This window comes from Crinia signifera, chromosome 3 (genome assembly GCF_055691185.1).
Source record: "Crinia signifera chromosome 3, ASM5569118v1, whole genome shotgun sequence".
In the NCBI taxonomy this organism is placed as follows: Eukaryota; Metazoa; Chordata; class Amphibia; order Anura; family Myobatrachidae; genus Crinia; species Crinia signifera.
Genome location: NC_139219.1, coordinates 206,221,141 through 206,242,768, shown reverse-complemented (window position 1 = coordinate 206,242,768; position 21,628 = coordinate 206,221,141). Strand labels below are relative to the sequence as shown.

At 43.3% G+C, this 21,628-nt stretch overlaps 1 protein-coding gene across 4 annotated transcripts in view; it reads right to left on the bottom strand.

Moving 5' to 3' along the window:
* Positions 1–589: 589 nt before the first annotated feature.
* The window catches only part of HMGCLL1 (3-hydroxy-3-methylglutaryl-CoA lyase like 1), a 176,451-nt gene continuing 155,412 nt past the window's right edge, over positions 590–21,628 (bottom strand). For 2 of the 4 annotated variants that reach the window (XM_083177321.1, XM_083177322.1), the window contains one exon: positions 590–3,944. In XM_083177321.1, the coding sequence (XP_083033447.1) occupies positions 3,843–3,944 (102 nt within the window). In that variant the 3' untranslated portion in view covers positions 590–3,842. Of the gene's footprint in view, positions 3,945–17,717; positions 20,698–21,628 lie in introns of those variants that run through there. The other 2 variants (XR_014471756.1, XM_083177320.1) reach the window with 2 other exon arrangements.

The window sequence follows — 21,628 nt, the reverse complement described above, 5'->3', positions numbered from 1 at the left end:
GACCTGAGAAGGTCTGTAGTGTAAAAAGGCACTAATGGACAGAAAACAGGTGTTGCTACAGTGACCAGTTAGAGGTGTGTCACAATAAAATCATTTTAAATAACAGCACACTGTAATCGCTGGTATAAAAGAGGAATCAGAAGCACACAATAAGCTTTCAGAGTGATTCATTTTCTACTATGTCAACAAGAGAGCAGTGTACAGAAGTGACATCTCCTAATGTCATCTACTCAGCTGAACTTCCTGATTGTACAGCTTGTCTGTAATGTTTAACCTGATGCTTCTTTTCATATGAATGTGTTTTAGTGCAAATTAAAGTTCTGCACAATTTGTTTCACTGCAATTATATAAAACTGCTACTTTTAAAATGTGACTTTATGACACACAGGTTCTGGACGTTAATGAAACTAAAATCAGGAGTAAATATTGTCCAGAAATGTCATATACAGTATGACTTTTTAAAGGAAACATATTTGCCTTACATATTTGAAACCTTTTATTTAGTGTCTAAAGTACCTAGACTAGAACCATAATTAAATCAAGGACAAATTATTTATTTGCATAACATATTTTACTTTAATATTTTGCTAAATATTTGAAATTGCCAATGGTCTATTGCGACATTGACAAGTATACAGTTTTCTGAAAACAAGTAAAGAGAAAAATAAGTTATTTTAAATTGAAAACATTTCTAAGTTAGTATAGTTCATAGTGGAAAGGCTGCTAGATTTCTCAGAAGACAATTTATGATCTATCTTTATGATCTTTACACACAACCATTGTAATACACACCATGGCAATATAATTCTGTTTGCCTGAAATGTACTCAAATGAGTCTTCTATTTCACATGGGATGTTGCTATGAGAAACCAATCAAAATCCACTTCTTATTTATTTAGCAACTTCTAGAAGATAATAGTTAGTATCTGATTTGTTGCCCATAAAAACATCTCATGTCAAATAGAACTCCCAGCTTACTAAATTTCCCCCTTAGTGGCTGATACAGTATGTACTTGAGGTTGGATGGGAACACTCCTCTGACCCCAATGTATTTACATATAGAAAATGCAAGTTAATGGAGCAGATGTAATACAAATGCTAGTCAGAATTGTGTCATTGGAACCAAAGGCTTAAATTATCATACCTAGTAATATTGTTTGCTAGTACAATCTCATATTGAGCCTTATTCTGGTTCACTCTCAGAGGCAAATTCCTTCTCAAATGGACAAAACCATGTGCACTGCAGGTGGGGCAAATGTAATTTGTGGGTTTTACTGCAAAGTGAGATCTATATTGCAGTGTAAAAATAAAGCAGTCAGTATTTACCCTGCACAGAAACAAAATAACTCACCAAAATCTAATGCTGCTTTCCCACTGCCTAAACGGGTAATGACCCGGTATTTGTAAATGGGTCTTTAAACGGGTAAGAGCCATAAAGACCCTTTCACACTGCCTGTTGTAAACAGTATATTACTGGTTAATTACCGTTTTTGTACCTTTCACATTGAACCCGTTTTGAAAGGTACAAAAACAGTAATTCACCAGTAATATACCACCCCTCCCCTTGTACCTGTCCCCCCCCCCCCCCACATACCTGGTACACCTGCTCCACCCCCCTCCCCTGGTACCTGGTACTCTACCGCCTCTGTGTCCCGGAAGCCAAGCCTGCGTTCCTCCAGGGGAGGGGGGGGGAGGCAAGTAGCAGGGGATACCATTTAAGACCCTTTACCACTGCCAAAAAAATGGGTCTTAAATGGGTAAAACTGCTTTTTACCAGTTTAACAAATACTACTATTTGTTAAATGGGTAAAGCACCCTGGAGCTTTCCCACTGCAGCTCTACCCATTTAAAAGGGCTAAAAAAATGGCAAATTACTGTTTAAGAGCTGCAGTGGAAAAGGGGTATTATTCTCTCTGCACATGTTACATCTGCCGCACCTGCAGTGCACATGGTTCTGCCCATTTGGGATTTTGCCTTTGCAAGTGAACTAGAATAAGGGCCATTATATAATGCCCTCACAAGCACAAGACTCTCCTCCAGTCTCCAAACAAGCATTCCCTGAAAAATCACCACTTCAGGCAAGTTCCTAACTAATCCTAACCATTCCCAGGGCCGCCGAAAGGGGGGGTCTATGGGTACAAGTGTCCTGGGCCCGGCCGCTCTGACAGGAGGGGAGGGCCCGCAGCAACCCCCTGCCTCTTTCCCCGGGACCTACCCTCTTGCCGGCGGCCTGTGATCCCCATCACATCGGCGGGCCACGCTTTGTCTGCAGCACGCCGCACAGTTCATCAGCCCCCTGCACCAGAGCCCAGTTCCACGTTCCAGCAGCATCTGCCACCCGATGCCTGCCTCGGATGCTAAAGCACTGAGCAGGCAGTGCGGTGGGCAACAGGAGACCCAGTAGCCCCCACAATTGCGACGTGACGTGATGACGTCACGCCGTGCAAGGACGAGGAGCCGGAGGACACCCGCAAGCAGGAGGACACCCGCCCCCACATCCCTAGATACCTGGGATAACCAGCAGCGCCGCACAGGGGAGCCATCCTTGCCCATACAGGGGACCCAGCGCTGCATCAGGGAGATGCTCCTGCAGGTGACAACAAGGGGGAGATGAGGTGAGGGAGTTCCTGCTCTGCTATTGTGTACATATATATCTCACAAGCAAGGATTTTTTTCTATTGTTTGATTTGGGGGGGTCAGGTGGGGGGCCCGGTCTATCTGGGCCGTCCGGGGTCCCACAATATCTAGTGGCAGCCCTGACCATTCCTATCTAAATCAAATCCCCATTGTACAGTCCACACATGTCCACTATTCTTTTTCACATTTTCCTTCCTCCTGACCCCTGGCCAAACTGCTGGGTCATCGTAACATACAGCACACCAGTGTCCAGTGCAAATAAAAATATTATTCAGTGTAAGTAGGCTATCTACAGTATTTATTCAAAACCTGTTTGTTTTACTGTCTGTAGCAGTAATCAAAATGCCTTTTAACTTGCCAGCCATAGGTGACAGAGAAGCGATTTGTCATTCTAGTGAGTGCGGGCTTATGAGCATACTGTGGTACATTGAATCACAACATCAGATAAGTCACTTGTTTGCTAGTATAAAAGTAATTAGGACTGATAAGAGTTTGGTAAGACTCTGTATTAATGTGAAGGGCCCAGTCACATTCTATTGGGATTCTCTACACAAACTGTTCTCAGAGGGCAAAACCATATGATCTTGGGTAGGGATATGGTCGGTTGGATGACCTAAAGATGGTTGACAGTCATTAGGTCGACACCACTAGGTCAACATATGCAATGTCGACATGAGTTTAGGTCAACATGGGACAAGATCGACAGGTCATTAGGTTGACACAAGCATTAGGTCGACATGGTCTAGGTCAACAGTCAAAAGGTCGACATGGGGTTTTTCACTGTTTTTGGAGGGACCCTGGACCTAGCAGCAGGGCTAGTGGCAGCCCCCCTTCTATGACCAGGTATGAGCCACCGCTAATAATCACACAATAATAGTATTATGTTAAGGGCATGAATAAAATGTAATTATTGCTGGTGGAAAGATCTTGAAGGAGACACAAAGCTAGTTGAAAATGAGAAATATATCAGATGAGTTGCATGTACTGTAACATGGCTGTAGTTTTCTCCGACATTGTTGTTGGCCTCCCCAGTCTATTATGCCTTCCCATAGTGCACAATGTGATTGCAGATAAATATATTCTATAATACTTTAAAGATGCAGAAAAAACACCAGCCTTTTCATGTAAAGCATGTAATTACATATAAGACATCTTTGGATATAATTATAATAATAATAATAATAATAATAATAATAATAAACACATTATGGAGAATATGTAGCTAGTGCCACTTTTGAATTTGTCTTCTTGTTTAAGGCAGTACAAATAAAATGTCCAGTTTCCATGACTTTGTAAAGATTAACGCCCTATGGAGGGAAAAAAAATATATATTATTTCAGCCACACACAATTTCATAGTAATTATGCTGTTTAATCATATTTTTAAAAAGCTACATTTCGAACTGTATACTATTTCGATTATAGCACAGTATAATATACCTACATAAACCCAACACAAGATATTCATGAATAGGGCAAGATGAAGAAAACAGGGGGTTTCTGCTATAAAAGCAAACAATAGCCAATGTAATCTTGATTCTTGAGCAAAAGAAGCAAAAAAGGAATTCAAAAATATGCCCAGAAAGTCATAACGTAGAAATCATCATCATCATCAATGTTTATGGCATCAGCTGTCGGCCTCTCACAAGTAATATGGCTAATGACAGGTGTATCTGTATCTCTGTGTGCTTCAGTTGTAATTATGCAAACTACCCTTACTGTAATAGGAATGTGATTGGTCACTCCCTCCGTTTCCCAATTTTCTCTCAAAATATAAAGATCTACATACTGTAGGTGTACAAATTGTTGCACAGTACAGATTTGCATATGCCCAACTGAGCATCAGTCCCATTTATTTATGTGATGGAAGTCTTCAGCTCATTACAAAAGAGTGACTGCAGTAATAGGCTTCTCAAAATATGCAACTTCCATCATTGTCCCCATTTATGGAAATACATGTTTTAAAATGGTTTAGGATCCTGACATGACAAATGCTTTTTCCAATGTATTTACTTGAAACTGAACTGTACATCGGACATGATATTCTCGAATTAGAATGTCGTTTTGAATTGTATCTGCTGACGCTAAGACCACTCATTCCTTTGTGTACTTACCTTACTTTATAATCTATGTTTTGTTTTTTTTCTCCCCCTGTCAGCTGATTGTATATCAAACTTAAAGTGTTTCAATAAAAATGCTAAATTAAAAAAAAAAAAAAATGGTTTACTTATCAAATATCATACTGTATAAATGTTGAAAGTACTAAAAGTTGTTAACAAAAGTTAATATTTAGAAAAAAAATAGTAGCTGTAAATGTTTTATCATACTTGATGAAAAAGTTATATTCTGATTTCTATAAATTTGTATATAGATTAATTTGACATTACAAGCTTCCTGCTTCAATCTGCTATAATCACCAGGGAGTGAAGGAAAACTCTGCAAAATTCAGGAACCTCCCAAACATTGCTTGGAAAGTAGGCAATGATGCATGCAACCACACCCCTACTAACAATCACTAGCCAGGAGAAATAACTGACTCCCAAATACAGTAGACTTAAAATAGATATCGGCAATATTCAGTTGATTTGATTGGCTATAGGTTTTCTATCAACTCACAATACATGACTGTGGATGATGAGTAAGAAATAAAGATTAATTATAAGAAGTTGCTGTGTCAAAAATAATAAAATGTAACCCCATAGCAAGGGTGTAACTACCATAGGTGCAAGGGGTGCAGCTGGTATGGGGCCCAGAGCTGCAGGGGCCCATCTTTGCTCTCTAACTAATATGTTTTACATACATGTATCACCATCAGTTGCTAAATAGGGGGCCCTTACAAACTTTTGCTATAAGGCCTACGAACATCTAGGTATGCCTCTGCCCCATAGGTTCACATAGCTACAATCGAAACACATTGTGGAGGACTATATAGCTACTTTATGGAACTGTGCTTAAGTAATGGTGCACCTATGCATAATATTCATATAACCAGAATAATCTTTTTCAATGTGTATTTTAAATGAAACACTCCATTAAAACCCAATCTCTTTTCATTTTTGTAGCTCTTTTTATCAACCTTTTTTGACTGCATAAAAGAAATTCAAATAATAACTCAACTATCAGGAATATAGCCTATTAGCTCTAGTTCAAGTAGACAGTTCTCTGATGTGTGCAGCTTGAACAAACAAACAACAAGGTTTTTCTATCCTCCCCCGCCTGTGGATCTGATGTTCTTATAGTACAGAAGTCTCTTCCCTAATGGCTCCGTTTCCCAAGCTCACTGTCTAGCTGCCATATTTAATATCTTTCTGTCATTTAAATAACAATTCAAAACACAGAAAGCTGTCTGTTTCTAACATGCACCCGCTAAACTATTTATCCACGCACATGTTTCCTTGATTACTGTGACATTTTCATGTTCCTTAGTACAAGCTACAAAACATGCTGTATATTGGGCCCATTACTTAAGTGAAATAAAGTAGATTAAAAAACATAAAACTCAGTGGCTACAATACAGTAAACACATTCTCCCAGTGACAATGGAACAATGCACATAGGGCCTGTTCGCCGACCATTGAATGATTTTTTCCCCTGATCGCAAATAAAAGTCAGTCTAAACTGACTTTTATTTCCGACGGAGATGGCCCAATAGGGGGCGGGTGCTGATGTCATGTGACTTCAGCCGCCTGCCCCGAGCAGGCATCGACCTGCCTGCATTCCCAGGGGAACAAACAGTGTTTTTACGGGGATGCCAATAAAATGTTGGGCGTTCCCCAGCCCCCTGCCCACTCATTTCCCATGCTAACGCCTTGGCGATTGTGACACTCACCGAAGGTGTTCACACAGGGGGTCTGCACATGCGCAGACCTCCACTATCGGGAAGGGGGCTGACTTCAGCCCTGTACGGGCCAACCTGAATAGGGCCCATAGTATCCCAGTGACTGCCATAATCTACACAGAACAGCCAAGTGACCATCATACAGTATACAGAACCCTGTAGTGTCTGTCATCAAATTCACAGAGCAGTTCAGTTTAGTTGCAAACATTATACAGAGCTTCATTGACCACGATTCAGTACACAGAGCATCCGAATGACTGCCATACAGCAGATGACTCAAATTTGTATAATACATGTGTTTCTATACCTGTGATATTTATAGTACTATATGTAATATTTCATTCATTTTCAATTCAACCACCAATTCAAGACAGCATATGCATATGGATTGTAAACATAATCGTCTTGCAGTGTGACTGACAGGAAGTCAGCTTTTAGAGGTGGTTACCTGCCATTTTCTGGGTTTGTCATAAAAAACACAGGCAAGCCCAGGCATATTTGAGGAGGGTCTGTTACATCAGTAATAACCACTGTCTCAGTCGCAAATTAGTGGAAGCCTCAGACCTACTCCCAACTGCATAGATGGTAAAAACAGTTTGATAGATTGAGAATACTGATTGGAGTGTGAGTGGATGACAATTAGTAATCCATTTGCAATTCTCTCGCATTTTAGAAACTGACATTTTCTTTTTTTGTCGGGGTGGCGCCTTCTCCTTGCAGTCCTCTGTGAATTCTCATATTAGCAGTCAAGTCTGAATTAGCCCCATTGTCAAGTTTTCTCATACCAGTTATGACAGAAATGTATTTTATATTTAGCAGGTAGACAGCATACAGACTTGACAGTTAGGCAATTCACAAGTCACAGCATTGGAGGTTTTCAGCAGGCAACATACAGGCTTCACAATGTGGGTACTACACTCCAGCATCCCTAGCGTAATCCCCACACCCCTAAGCCTATTGCCCAGCTCTAAACAGACTTTTAACAGGAAAACACAGGTGATGTTAATGATCCAAACCAAGATTCAAACAGATATTTTAGAAAAACCTGGACTGAATTTAATCAGTCCTGCTGCTGCACTTAGTCCTAATTATGTTGTTAAACATTCACTTGATGTGGAACTATGCTGGCCCTGCCACACTGTAGATTGACAATGGAATGGTGCAAGGATACATATAGCAAAAACCTTCATTCATCCTGTTTGGGGAGTGTATCTATGGCTACTGTGGTATTGTCTCTGAATTAGAAGGAAGTAACTTAAATAGCAGCTGTACATGCAGGGAGCAGTCCTGGTATCAGGTGCAGTTCTCACAAAGAAGGCTCTCAGGAATCCATTTGCTGTGTGAGATGTGGAAGTACAGCCTTTATTGCACTGTACAGTAGATTCCAGCTCAACCCATATGCCTTTAATCCATCCTGGCAACTTTGTCAAGGTCCTTGACCAAGACCTTGTGCAGTGGTGGATATGTTCCTTGCCAATGATCTGCAGGCTCTGGCTATGTGTGGGCTCTGGCACTTGTTACAATAGAATATGTGGCGCTGCCACGTTAAAGTTTGCAGATTGAAGGTGAGCGTGCGAGCGGCGCACTGGTTCCCGGGGTGCCGCTTGTCTTTCATCACCAAGGTGAAATTCATTTATGCCTGGGCCCAGGAGCTGACCTCAATCCAGTTTTGGGGGGGGGGGGGGGGATCTTAGAATGCACACCCGATTTACATGAGGTGCTATCATGCTGGGACTTGTAGTTCTGCAAAGAAAGACATGTGGTGCAGATGCACACTCCATATTATTAATCAAATTCAATCAATAATAGAGGTTCTTGGTATATTAATTGGCCAAGAAATATTTGCCCACCAACCAGCTTCACGGTGACCTCATTTCTGGTGGGTCCCTAATACTAAGAATCTGGGGCGCGGAACCCCAAAAAGGCCAGCATAAGCCAGTCACCCCAGGGCAGCACACAAGTGAAAAACTAAGCTATAAATGTGTGTTAATAAGAAAGAAGCAGAAGCTAGAGGTTAAAAAGTGTAGTGCTAGGAAATTTAATATTAGTGAAAATAAATAGTGCTAAATAAATGTTAGGGTGTGCCACCCCGAAAGCAACTCGGTTACACCAACCCAAGGGGAGCCGCGCCCCAAATCCATCTCCAAGACTAGCAATTAGTGTAAATTTTTAGGTCTTACCTTCATTGTGCCCTCAGTTTGCAGTCTGTGGCTACCAGGGACCTTTTGCAGTTTGCAGATTGAAGGTGAGCGTGCGAGCGGCGCACTGGTTCCCGGGGTGCCGCTTGTCTTTCATCACCAAGGTGAAATTCATTTATGCCTGGGCCCAGGAGCTGACCTCAATCCAGTTTTGCCAGGATGAGCTGGATATGTCAAAAAAGACTGCCGTCTTATATAACAGATGGATGAGAGAGGCCTGCACGTGTGACCTCCTGGCGCAGATTGGCAGGCCCGGGAAGATCGTGGAGATCGACGAATCCAGGTTTGTCCGCAGGAAATATAATGTTGGGTGCATGGTACCACAGCAGTGGGTTTTTGGTGGTATCTGCCTTGAGACGGGCCAGTGCTTTCTTTGTGTGGTGCCTCGGAGAGATGCTGCCACATTGATGGCAGCGATTGTGGACAACATAGAGGCAGGCACCACTATTTATAGTGACTGTTGGAGGGGTTACACCACAGAGGAACTGCAACGTGCAGGGTATTACCATGCACAAATGAACCATAGGTACAATTTTGTAGATCCTACAACAGGCGTGCATACGCAAAATATCGAAAGCATGTGGGGCGCGTGCAAGTGACACAACAAGCGTCAGAGGGGTACGGCACGCCACATGTTGCAGTTGTACCTCCAAGAATTTATTTGAAGGCAAACATTGGGTGCAGAGAACCCTTTTGAAAGAGCCCTCTTCGCACTGACCCTCCTTCCTAAAGAGGACTGATGTTTTAATTATTATCTTTTTATTGTAAATTATTCATGATTTATTATAGTATCTTTTATCTTTCTTATCTTTATTGTTATTTAATCCTAATTATTATTATTATCTTGATCATTCTTTTTCATATATTTCAGTAAAAATTACAGTTCTTTGTTAGCACATGTCGTCATTACTGTCTCAGATGTATGATATGGCTGGTGTGAATGTGTTCCTAAAACAACCCCACTATCCACGGCAGCCCGAAGCGTGGCGAGCGCAGCAGAACGCATCCTCCGACCTTTTCATACCCCCACTATCCACGTCGGCGAGGAGTCGATTTTATATAGTATGGCGAGCGCAGCGAGCCACCGAGCCCGAATCGTGGCGAGCGCAGCAGATTACTTTTCCGCGTCCCCTCATGGAGCTCACTGCACTCGCCACGCTTCAGGCTCGGTGGCTCGCTGCACTCGCCACACTATATAAAGTCAACTCCACGCCGACGTGGATAGTGGGGGTATGAAAAGTTCAGAGGACGTGTTCTGCCACCGCTCACCATGCTTCGGGGTGGCGTGGATCCCGGGGGTGACGCAAAAAAATGCCAGAGGTGCTTACAATTGTAAGGACCCATCACATGCTATACTATGCACATATCACATGTCATTGCATCACATGGCATAGAAATGTGATGGGTAGCAGGGGGTGTGTGATAGGGAACAGAGGGCATAGAGTAGGGTGGCTAGGACAGGGTATGTGTGAAGGGTAGCAGATTGCATACAGTATGAGTCAGGGGCAGATCACTAGTAGGATAATAAGGTACTTATGTATTATCTGGGCTCCCATGTTAAATGCACCCCATTTTTTCATACCCCTACTATCCAACTACGCATGGAGTTGATTTTATATAGTGTGGCGAGCGCAGCGAGCCACCGCGCCCGAAGCGTGGCGAGCGGACGCGGTCTCATAAGAAAAACGGGAGCTCAGATATTACATAAGTACCGATAATAAATACTTAATACATGCTTACCAGGAAAGAAGGGATGCTGGATAAAAAGGCATAGAAATAAATCTAGATACAGGAATATTGAATCAGAAAGATATAGTAGTGCACAGTTCAAGACACGCTCACATTATTCTTGAGCATTTTATTGTAAGAGGTTGTACAGGCAGGAGAAAACAAGACACCGCAATCATTGCTGAAGAACTTTTGAATTTCATGAATGATTGTGTCAAGTTTGTCCCTAAAATAAGGGGCATCATCAATCCTAAAGGTGCGTACCCACGGTACGATTCATGTGTCGTCCGATATCGTATACGATTTCACGGGAACGCACTATAGGCTAAAAAGCATCAGATTTGGACTGAAAATAATGTACGATCTGCAAACGATATAGTATACGATCTGACGTCATAGCTAGTAGGCTAGATCCTGGACGATCACAGTGTCCTTACCTATTTGCATAATGGGCAAAAAATAACAAAACCCTCATTGGCAGGCTGTAGAAGTGGGTGTTTATGTTTACAGGATTGTATCAAGGCTCAGCAGCCATTTTAACATCATTGCATTTGTGCAGAGTGAATAGTTTGGATTTCTTCTCCAGATTATTGTAGCTTGTGTGCTAATAAAGCTTTTCCAAGGTCAATAATGGATCCTTTTCATTATAATTTGCTGGCAGCGTATGCAGGAGCTGCTGTGATAGCAGAGAGAGAGAGAGCTCTAATGATGATAGAGGAAAAGGCCATAATAGGGCAAGGCGAGCCTGCTGGACCAAGCATTGGCTTTTACAGAGGGATACTCTCTCTCATATGCCACTACTTGTCCAGATTCGCAAAAACAACCCAGTAGACTACTGTAACTACCTGCGGATGGATGAAAGTACATTCAAGGAACTGCTGGGACTGGTGAGGCCATATATCCAAAGACAGGATAGCACCATGCGGAGGGCAATACCTGCAGAGGAGAGGCTGATCGTCACTCTGCGTTTCCTGGCAACAGGTAGATCCCTAGCGGATCTGAAGTTTGGGTCCTTGATTTCACCTCAGGCTTTGGGGCGTATAATTCCTGAAACCTGCAGGGCCCTATATGCTGTCCTCATGCTCTGAAAGCAGCAGCAGTCATATACCTAGAGAATTGTGCACATACCAAATACATTGTTTAATGTTGTAAAATCTCCAAACCTGACACCGCTTAAGATTGCCGGCCGGGGCAGCGGCAGGGCTTATGCTTACGGAGATGAGGAGGGGGAAAGACGCGGGGGGGGAGGTGGGTCATAACTCTGTGGTGGGTTTTGCTGGGGCAGGACAAATCTGCCCTGGTTGGTTTGTTGTACCCCAGTAAAACACAACAAACAAGGGCTTAATACAGGCCTGGGCAACCGGTGGCTCTCCAGATGTTGTGAAACTACAAATCACATCATGCCTTGCCACAGTTTAGCAATAAGAAAGGGAGTGTTTAAACTGTGGCAAGGCATGCTTGGATTTGTAGTTTCACAACATCTAGAGAGCCACAGGTTGGCCTGTCCATCCTTAATATATCTCATGCATGGTTTGCAAAGTACAATTATCTTGAGAAGTGTGTACTGTCAATCAAATTTCCTCCTTGGGAAGGCTCAATTTTGACCATCAACAATGAAATATGCTATAAAGTTATGTTAATATAAACCTCAAATTAAATACATTTTTCTTCAAACTTCTTTTCTAGTTCCCTACTACTCGTGAGGAATGGCAAGGTATTGCGGCTGATTTTGAGACCAGATGGAACTTTCCCAACTGCGGAGGGGCCATCGATGGGAAGCATGTCCGCATTACACAGCCACCCAAATCGGGTTCCTTGTACTATAACTATAAGGTTTTTTTTTGTGTAGTATTGCTTGTGATAGTTGACGCCAATTATGAATTTGTTTCTGTGGATGTGGGTAAAAATGGCAGGGCATCAGATGGAGGTTCCCTGAAAGACACTCTTTTTTACCAGCACCTTGTCACAAAGCGCCTAAACCTCCCTTCTAGTGGTGAATGCCAAAATGGACTAAATTTTGTTTTCTTAGCTGACGAGGCATTCGCACTCCATGAGCACATCATGCGGCCCTATCCTCAGAGAGTGCTTAATCAGGAGCGTCGTATTTTTAATTACAGGCTTTGCAGGGCGCGACGCACTGTGGAAAACGCCTTCGGCATAATTAGCAACAAGTTCAGGATTTTCCACAGTGCAATCAATATGCGCATCGACAAAATCCAATGGATAGTGCTTGCATGTTGTGCCCTGTATAATTTTTTGAGGCGCAAGGCAAGACACAAATACCAGTAGTGTCAGAACCGGAACCAGCACACCAGCCTCAGGACATCGATGGGTGGACCTCCCTTAATGCCAACCCACTGGCACATGGGTCTTCACAGCGTGCAAAGCAGGTCAGAGACCAGTACCTGGCCTACTTCAATGGAGAGGGTGCATTGGACTGGCAGCTTCAAGCAATTGCCTGATACAGATCCAGCTATTTGTACACATTTGTTTATGTTAATTTACTTACTGCAATGTTCCCAAAATTTGCATGTGTTCTATTTATTGCCCTTTCCACAAAAACTTGCAACCAGACAATATAGATCTTTTTTATATAAATTTGAATGAACTATTCGCTAGACTCTTTCCCATATGGCAATTGCAGGGCACGGGTCAGTAGCCGCGCCTCCCCGCCACCTAGCAACATCGGGGACGCTGGTTACTGGCATAACACTGCACTGTGGAAATAAACAACAAGCCGGCAGTGACCCAGGGGAATCGATCGGAAGGGGGCGCGCGCACGTCCCCTTCTCGCTGTACAGATGGCGGCTGGTGGGGGGATGGCGGCTGGCGTCGCCATCACCATCCCCTGCAAGGATAAGTCCTGCCCCATCTGTATATATATATATATATATATATATATCTGACGTAGGTTGGTTGTCTAGGTGACCAGCTGGCGACCCAGCATACGCACACATCAGCACCCCCGCACTCCTGCCACTGTATGTGAGTGAGTTGCCTGGCTAACCCACTAGCGTCCTGGCATACTCAACCCCGCAGCTTTAGCAGTTGCCATGGAGAACAAACGGTGTTCACCACATCTCTTGGCGGAAGGTGCTAGAAAACAATAAGATGTGTAAGCAGCGATATACGCTGAAAATACACAATTAGTGAAAGAAATGTGGATACAATAAAAGTATTGAAAAGGATTAAAAAAGTGTACAACAAGAGTTAAACATATAAAGTAGTGCTGATAATATTAAAGTTAAAAGGCAATCAAGTTAAGATTAATTAGCAAAAAAGTGGCAATTATGTTCAAAGTTAGATAGTGGGCAAAAGTCTTGGAAATGAAACAGCGGGAAAATTATCCTTAGAGAAAGACTAATAAAATAAGCTAATGATAAGAAGATTATTACATGTCATTAGATCTCGACGTTGGTGTTTTTTTATGTAACATTACAATAATTAATAGATTTACTCTCTGGAAAGATGAATACTGAATCCCTCTATTACTTAATGCTCACTCATCAGAAGAAGCATTAAAGGTATATCGTTGCACTGGGAGATTGAGGAAGATCCCCTGTGTCAAGCATATTTATTGGAAAAACGACTGTATAATATTTGATCTATAACTTAAATTGGTTAGTGTGATAACTATTGTGGACTATGACAATGTCATCCCAAAGAGATATTTAATGATCTTTGTTTGTTTAGGTCATGAGAGACATAATCATCCCAAGAAGATGTTTAATGATATTTGTTTGTTTAGGCCATGAGAGGCTACTATGTCCAAAACATGGATTCAGTATTTTTCCTTCTGGATCAGACGTTTTTGCCGGTCACCTCCACAGATTGGAATCGGAATATATTCCATGATCTGGTATTTTAGGCTAGCTAGGGTGTGCTGATGACTTTTAAAATGGGGAGCGACTGGCTGATCAGACAGGCCTTGATCGCGATCTGTGTGCTGCCATTCTTTCATGAAATTGGCGACTAGTCTGGCCTACATAATGCAGCCCACATGGGCATTTGATGATGTAAATGACGAACATGGTAGTGCACGTCACAACTTGATGAATTTTGTATTTGTGACCAGATCTTGATTGTTTGAAATAAGAAGCCGTGTCTAGGTGCAGGCATGTGGCATGTGTCTTAGAGAAATACAGATGTTGATCAGTAGTTACCACCAGCCAGAGTTCATTAAGGACCCGGGGTAATGCTGAGCTGATGGAGGTGAAAGTGGGTACAAACATATTTTTTCCTATCATCCCTTATTACCATTTTTGCTAATAATTGGGATCGAGGAGTGTTGAGAACCTCCAATTTTTTGGTGTTTAAGCAGCCGATAATCATATCCCCGCTCTAGAAATTGTTTGGCTTGTGGTAACAGCTCGGTGTTGCTGGTAATTCTCACTATATGTAGCATCTGGGACCTAGCCTTTTTTCAGACTGGGGGCATGATAGCTGCTATAATGAAGCAGGGTGTTTCTATCAGTGGCCTTGGTAAAGATCAAAGTATGTATGCACCCGTTTCTCACCTGGATCGTTACATTCAGGTAATTGATCTGGGTAGGATGGCTTTGGTGCGTAAGTTTGATGGGGTTGTTCAATTGGTTAATGTTGCCAATTAGTTTAATAAAATCCTCTTGACTGCCCACCCAAAACATGAGGAGGTTGTCTATATAGTGCGTATAAAATAAAATGTTGTTGGATATGATTTCCTCTGTAAAGAAAAAAAAATTCTTGAGAAAACATGTAAACGTTTGCTACCGACGGGGTCACATTGGACCCCATCGCACATCCAGTAAGCTGTAAATAAAAATTATAGTGGTGTAAAAAATAATTTTTGCTCAAAATAAATTCCAATAAATTTAGAAATAGTGGGATGTCTAGCAAATCGAATTTAACAAAATTAAGAAAAATGCACATGGCAGACAGCCTCTCAGTGTGAGGGATGACAGTGTACAAATTGCACACATCCATTGTACATAACAATATATTGGGTGGAATATGGTCCAGTTGTCGTAATTTTACAAGCAATTGAATAGTCTTGAATAGTCTTTCAAGAAGTGAGGCTGGGACATAACAAACGGCTGTATTAGATTGTCCAAAAAATTAAATATGTACTGGCAAAGAGAACCACGGGCTGAAATAATGGGTCTGAGCGGGGGGTGGGGGTTTGACAGTCCGTGTGAATTTTAGGGATGGAGAATATGACCGGTATAATAGGAAAATCTGATGTTAATGTTCTGTCGACTTTTTTGATGTGGCCTTCTTGCAATGCCTGCAAAATAATTTTGCCCAGTTCCTGTTTAAATTAGGATGTCGGATTTCCTGGCAATTTCCTATAAGTCTTAGTATCTGACAGATGTGCATCAAGATTCTGAATATATTGGTCACCGTCTTGGATGGCAATGCCACTGCTTTTATCTGCCGGTCATATTATAATATATTGGCGTTTAGACAAGGATTTTAATGCCTGATGTTCAACTTTAGAAAGATTTTAATGCCAATGTGCTTGGTGATAGAGTTGTCCAACTGTCGAGAGAAAGTTTTGATGGACGTATTGTGGGAGGGCGGGTCAAAGCTCGATTTGCCATGTTGTCTAAGGAAATCTTGGTGTTTTTATGGTATGTTGGGATGAACTTAATGCTGGTAGAATTCCTTAATGCGTTGTTTGCGATTGAAGTGATGGAGATCAACTTTCCAGTCAGTCTTTGTGTACATTTGTAGGCACAAAAGATTAGCCTTTCGAAAGCACTTTCTGTTCAGTAGATGATAGCAGTTTTGAAGACAAGTTGAATATTAAAGTTTCTGTTTGCTTGTTGGTGGTTTGGTGGAGTCTTTTCGTTTGGCCTCCATGACAGGTGAGTTTAGTGCAGATCCTGCAAGGCACGCTCGTGTTGTGCGGCCTAAAGGGATATTGGAGGAAGAGGTGGAAGGCTCATCTGAGTCTTGAAACGCAAACTCACTGTCACTGTTGGAGCCCACCTTATCTTTGCAGGATCGCCATTGTACCCTTGATCAGAATCTAAATCTTGTTGGATTAGATTGTGTACTGTTCAGCCAATGGTATACCGGGGCTTCCTCAAACTCACTACATTTTTTCTTATTGAACCGATCCAGTTCAAGTTTGTAGGTTTGCAATTGTGATTCCAATTTCGACCATAACGGAGCATGTTTTCTGTCCTCCAGGGTGCTTACATGAGCCGCTTTGAATGAAGTGATCTTATTTCTTGTTGGAAGAAAACAAGGGATCTGGTAATGAGTTACCAGAAAAGAGGTGCAGGTTTTGAGATGCTTCGTCAAGCTGTAGTGTACTTGGAGGGGTTGTCACACCCATACAAAAGCATGCAAAAAGGAAAGGTTTTTGTGCTCCGCACTAACTCAAATGAATATTTTTGATACTGATAAAGGAATTCTAAAAAATATATATTTATTATGCAAGTATTACCCTTAAATTGATTGTAATCATAATTACATCGAATAAAAAAAAAAAAAATGAAGAGAAATGAATGAAAAAGTAAATATTGTTAAAAAGAAGATTTGCCTAGGTGGGAGTTTTGAGTCCATACGGTACCGTATTTTGTTCTTATGATCAGGTCCAGGTCCATTCCTATATTGCCTCTTTACAATAGTCCATACTTCGGGTTTGTATTCCAGTATAGATATAAATTGAAAAGTGGGGGATTCCCTTTTGGGGGGAAGGGAGGTCCCAGATGTTGAAGAAGGAGGTCACTTAAGGGATGGCACTCCCAAGATAGTCCAGGAACTCTACTCCACTGGTATGTCCAGGTTTTTGGTGGCTCCTGGTAAGGATTGGAGCAAGAAAACTGGCAAAGGTTTGAGATGAGGCTTGTTCGGTCTCTGGAGCGCAGTTGAGCTGCGTGGGGTCAGATGGACACAAGCAATGTACTCCCACTGTTCCACCATGGTGGAACAGTGGGAATACATTGCTTGTGTCCATCTGACCCCACCATGGTGGAACAGTGGGAGTACATTGCTTCTGTCCTTCTGACCCCACTCAACAGTGCTCCAGAGACCGAACCGGCCTCATATACAATATATATATATATATATATATATATATATATATATATATATATATATATATATAGCGTGGGGGGGGCGGACCGGCACTCAGTCCCAGATGAACACTCTGCTCCGGTGCCTTCCAATACAAAGTAGGTAACTTAAAGAACACAGCGGCGGCACTCGGAGACTTGTAAAAAACAGCTTTATAACATCATCAAATGGGTGCAGACAAAGACCGACGTTTCGGGGAAGAGCCCCGTTTTCAAGGTGCAGGAGTGACAAAATCAACAGTAAGACTCTTACCTTTATCAGGTAAGGGAAGACAGAGGCGGGAGCCCGTCACCTGCGTCCGTAGCCGGCGTGTAGTCGGAAGTGGTGCGTGCTTCACTTCCGGTTCTTCCGCCCGGCGTTCGCGACGCTGGGTTACCAGGGCAACCTGTGTATAAACAAAACATACTCGTGAATGGCGTGCAATAAAATACAATGCGCAAGAAACTTTACAGTACAGGTGGCATAGTTATGGCATTACTGTGCAATGATTGCGTTATTAATATAACGGTGATCTCAACTGTACGGCATATTAGCGGGCGGCTAAAGGCTGGAGGATATGTGGACATCTGCATGGGTCAGGCTTTAACATATCATTCTGGCTCATGCGTGTATGATGTATCATAGATATGGATCGAGAGGCTATCAGGTCAAGAATACTTGAGCTGGCCTAGAGGGGGCTTATTGGATGATCAATACAAAATAGCAAGCGTTCAGTAACTTGCAGGGGAACTAAACTAATGATGGGGCATGCATGGGAAGTCCATTTAGAAGACATTCCAGGGCATCCTCTCATTAAGTCCCCGAGGGAATACAGTCCCCAGTTTGAAAATCCAGCGGGCTTCCATCTGCAACAGCTTGGCATTCCTGTCGCCGCCTCTCCGCTGGATGGGAACATGGTCAATGATTAGGTGTCTGAGATCACTCAGTCTGTGGTCTTCTTCGGCAAAGTGCCTGGCAACTGGGTGTTCAGAAACCTTTCCTCTAACTTTATTGGCTAATGCCGCTTTAATTGTGGATCGATGCATGGCTGCTCTCTCCTTAAAGGGCCTGATAGTTTTGCCGACATAGCCCTTTTTACACGGACATGTCAGCAAATACACTACGTGCGATGTTGAACATGTTACTACATGGTGGATCCTGAAGGAGCCTGGAGCTGAGGGGATCTGGAACACGGAGCCTGTGTCCATATGTTGACACGTGGTGCATTGCACACATTTATAACAGCCCGGTTTCTTGGTGAGGAATGTGGTCAAGGGTTGAGCTTGTGTGTTATTTGCAAAACCAGTAATGTCCGTGTGGACGACCATATCTTTTATGCTCCGCTCTCTGGTGAAGCAGGTAATCGGCCTCTTGTTCTTGTAACATGTCAGGCTTTGGTCCGTACTCACTATGGGCCAGAGTGCCCTAGTGGCTCTTGGTATGACAGGGCTTGAGGTGGAATACCTGCTGGTCCAGGGAATGACCTCTTTCTGGGACCTTACTTTGGGTTCCAATAACAATTGTCTGGGGATACCCATCACCTCTGTCTTTTGCCGTTCCAACGTGTTCTTGTCATAGCCTCTGGCTGCAAATCTCTGGACCACTGTATTAAGGGCTTCTTCCACCTTCAGGGGATTGCTGGTAATTCTGGCACTGCGTATAAGTTGTGATTTTGCCAGTCCCACTTTTAGGGCTTTCGGATGGTGACTTGAGGCTCTGAGTAGTGTGTTCTTGTTGGTCGGTTTATAGTACACCTCTGTGTGTAGTCCCCCATTGTCTTTGATCACCAATACATCCAAGTAGTTTATTGCCGCTTGTTCTATTTGTGATGTTATTTTGATGGGCGATTCCCTGGAGTTGATGAATAGGATGAGTTCTTTCAAGCTGTCTCTGCTACCCCGCCACACGATAAAGACGTTGTCGATGTAACGGCAATATAATAATATCTGTTCCGCCCAAATAGCATTCGAATAGAACATCTGTTGTTCCTCGTGGAGCATAAATACATTGGCGTACGATGGAGAGACATTGCTCCCCATCGCACACCCGCTCTTTTGCAGGTAATAAACCCCGTCAAAAAGAAAATAGTTCCTTGTGAGGATCAGTTCCAGTAACTTCAGTAACTCAAGGAATAGGTCTATATTGATGGTTAGTTCTGTTTCACTGATGAGGAACGTCCTCATTGCCTGTGGAATCGCCGTGTAGAGGCTACAGATGTCCATGGAGCACAGCAACATGTCTGTGCAATCTGTATTTTGTTGTTGGATGCGTTTGAGGAAGCTGGTGGTGTCCTTAATATGGCTGGGATGCTTCTGAATGAGCGGTTGGAGCAAGCCATCAAGAAAAGCTGATATAGGATGGTATAGGCTGTTCCTTGCGGAAATAATCGGCCTGCCCGGCGGATGTTCATGGTTCTTGTGCATCTTGGGCACTGTGAAGAAGACAGGGCATATAGGAAAATCTTGTTTGAGGGCCGCGGCTAATTTGTTGGAGATTAAATTACTCCTGGCTGCCTCATCCAGCACCGCATCCAGCTCCTTTTTATATTCGCTGGTGGGATCCTTTCCCAATTTGCCATATGTCTGATCGTCACTTAGTTGTCTTAGGGCTTCAGACCGGTAGTCAGCCGTATTCATGATGACTATGCCCCCGCCTTTGTCGGCCGGGCGCACGATGATGTTGGTATTTGCGCCCAGCGAGCGGAGAGCTTGTCTTTCATCGTAGGACACGTTGTGGTGGATGGTCACCGCTGCTTTAGTGTATTTGGACACAGAGTCTCCCAAAAGCCTCATGAACGTTTTTATGGACGGATTCGATGATTGGGGGTCAAACTTGGAATGTTTACGACTGTCTATAAAAGCCTGATGCATCTCTGTGGTAGGGGGAATAGAGGAGTGTTGGAAGTGTTCGCCCAGTCTGAGTTTTCTTGCAAATTTGTATGTATCTATGCCCCATTGAAGATCATCGTGGTTGTTTGTAGGGATGAATGATAAGCCTTTTTCCAGTATAGATTGTTCAGCAGGGTTGAGGATGTAAGAGGATAAATTGTAGATCACCGATTCCTTGGAGTTGTTCTTGTTGGAGTTCCTTTGATTTTGTTTGCCCCTGCGGGTGGCCTGCCTCTTCCTCTTGCCATTGTGGGCGCCGTGGCGGGAGGATTCCCTAAAGGGACAGTGTCAGCTGGTTCGGGGATGGTATCCATGTCATTGTAGGCGAACTCACTGTCACTGTTTGACGTGGCGATGTCGCGGCTCTGGCCTTCGCGTCTGCGGCGCCAGTGATGTTTAGCCCTAGCGTTATATGGGCGTTGTGCCGTTTGTTCACCCCCCATGGCCCATCTGTACACTTTGTTTGTTTCGTAGTCTTCAGCCACAGCCGTGTATTTGGACCTCTTAAATTTAACCAGGTCACGGTGATATTTGTCCACCTGCGTTTGGAGCTTGGTCAGCCATTGCTGGCTGGGGTCATCCATGGCATCCGCCCTAAAGGTGGGTTCTACCTGATCGATTTTTTCCTTGGTCAGGGCTAATTCACGCCCTGCTTCCTCCACTACAAGGAGGACTAGGTCCAGGCTGCAGCGGTTAAGGATGCCCACCCATTTGCTGCAGAACTCAGGATTGTAACGCCCTATAGTTGGGACGTTACGAATCCTGAATCCCCGGGGAATCATTTTTTCCCTGAAATAGTCCGAGAGTGCTATGCCGTGGAGTTGGAAGTCAGACTCCCTCTTTTTTAGGCGTAGGAGTTGGTGAAACAGATCCTCTGCCCCCTTGCTGTCCTCTTGTGTTGACAGTTGTTCAGGGAATAGAACTCGGGCTGTGTCCTCCGCGGAGAACCCATAGGAATGTCCTCTCATCAGGGGTATGTTGGCATAGCCCCTGGCATCTTCCTGTTGGCTCATCTTAGCCTGCTGATTGTCTGCTGGAATGTGCTGTATGGCAGAATACTCTCCGCAAACTGCAGCCTGATAGCCAATGCACAAACTGATATCCACCTCGTGCTGAGCCTCTTGCGTGATGTGAGGGGGTGATAATAAGCAGGGAGATGCTATAATTTAGCGTGACCCTGTGTAGACTCTTGTGTGTCGACTGTGACTGCCGTGCACACAGAGAGAACCGAAAGTGCAAGGTGCTGGTGAGGGGTTCCTGCGTACTCTGCCTTGAAAAACAATGGGTATATGGTAG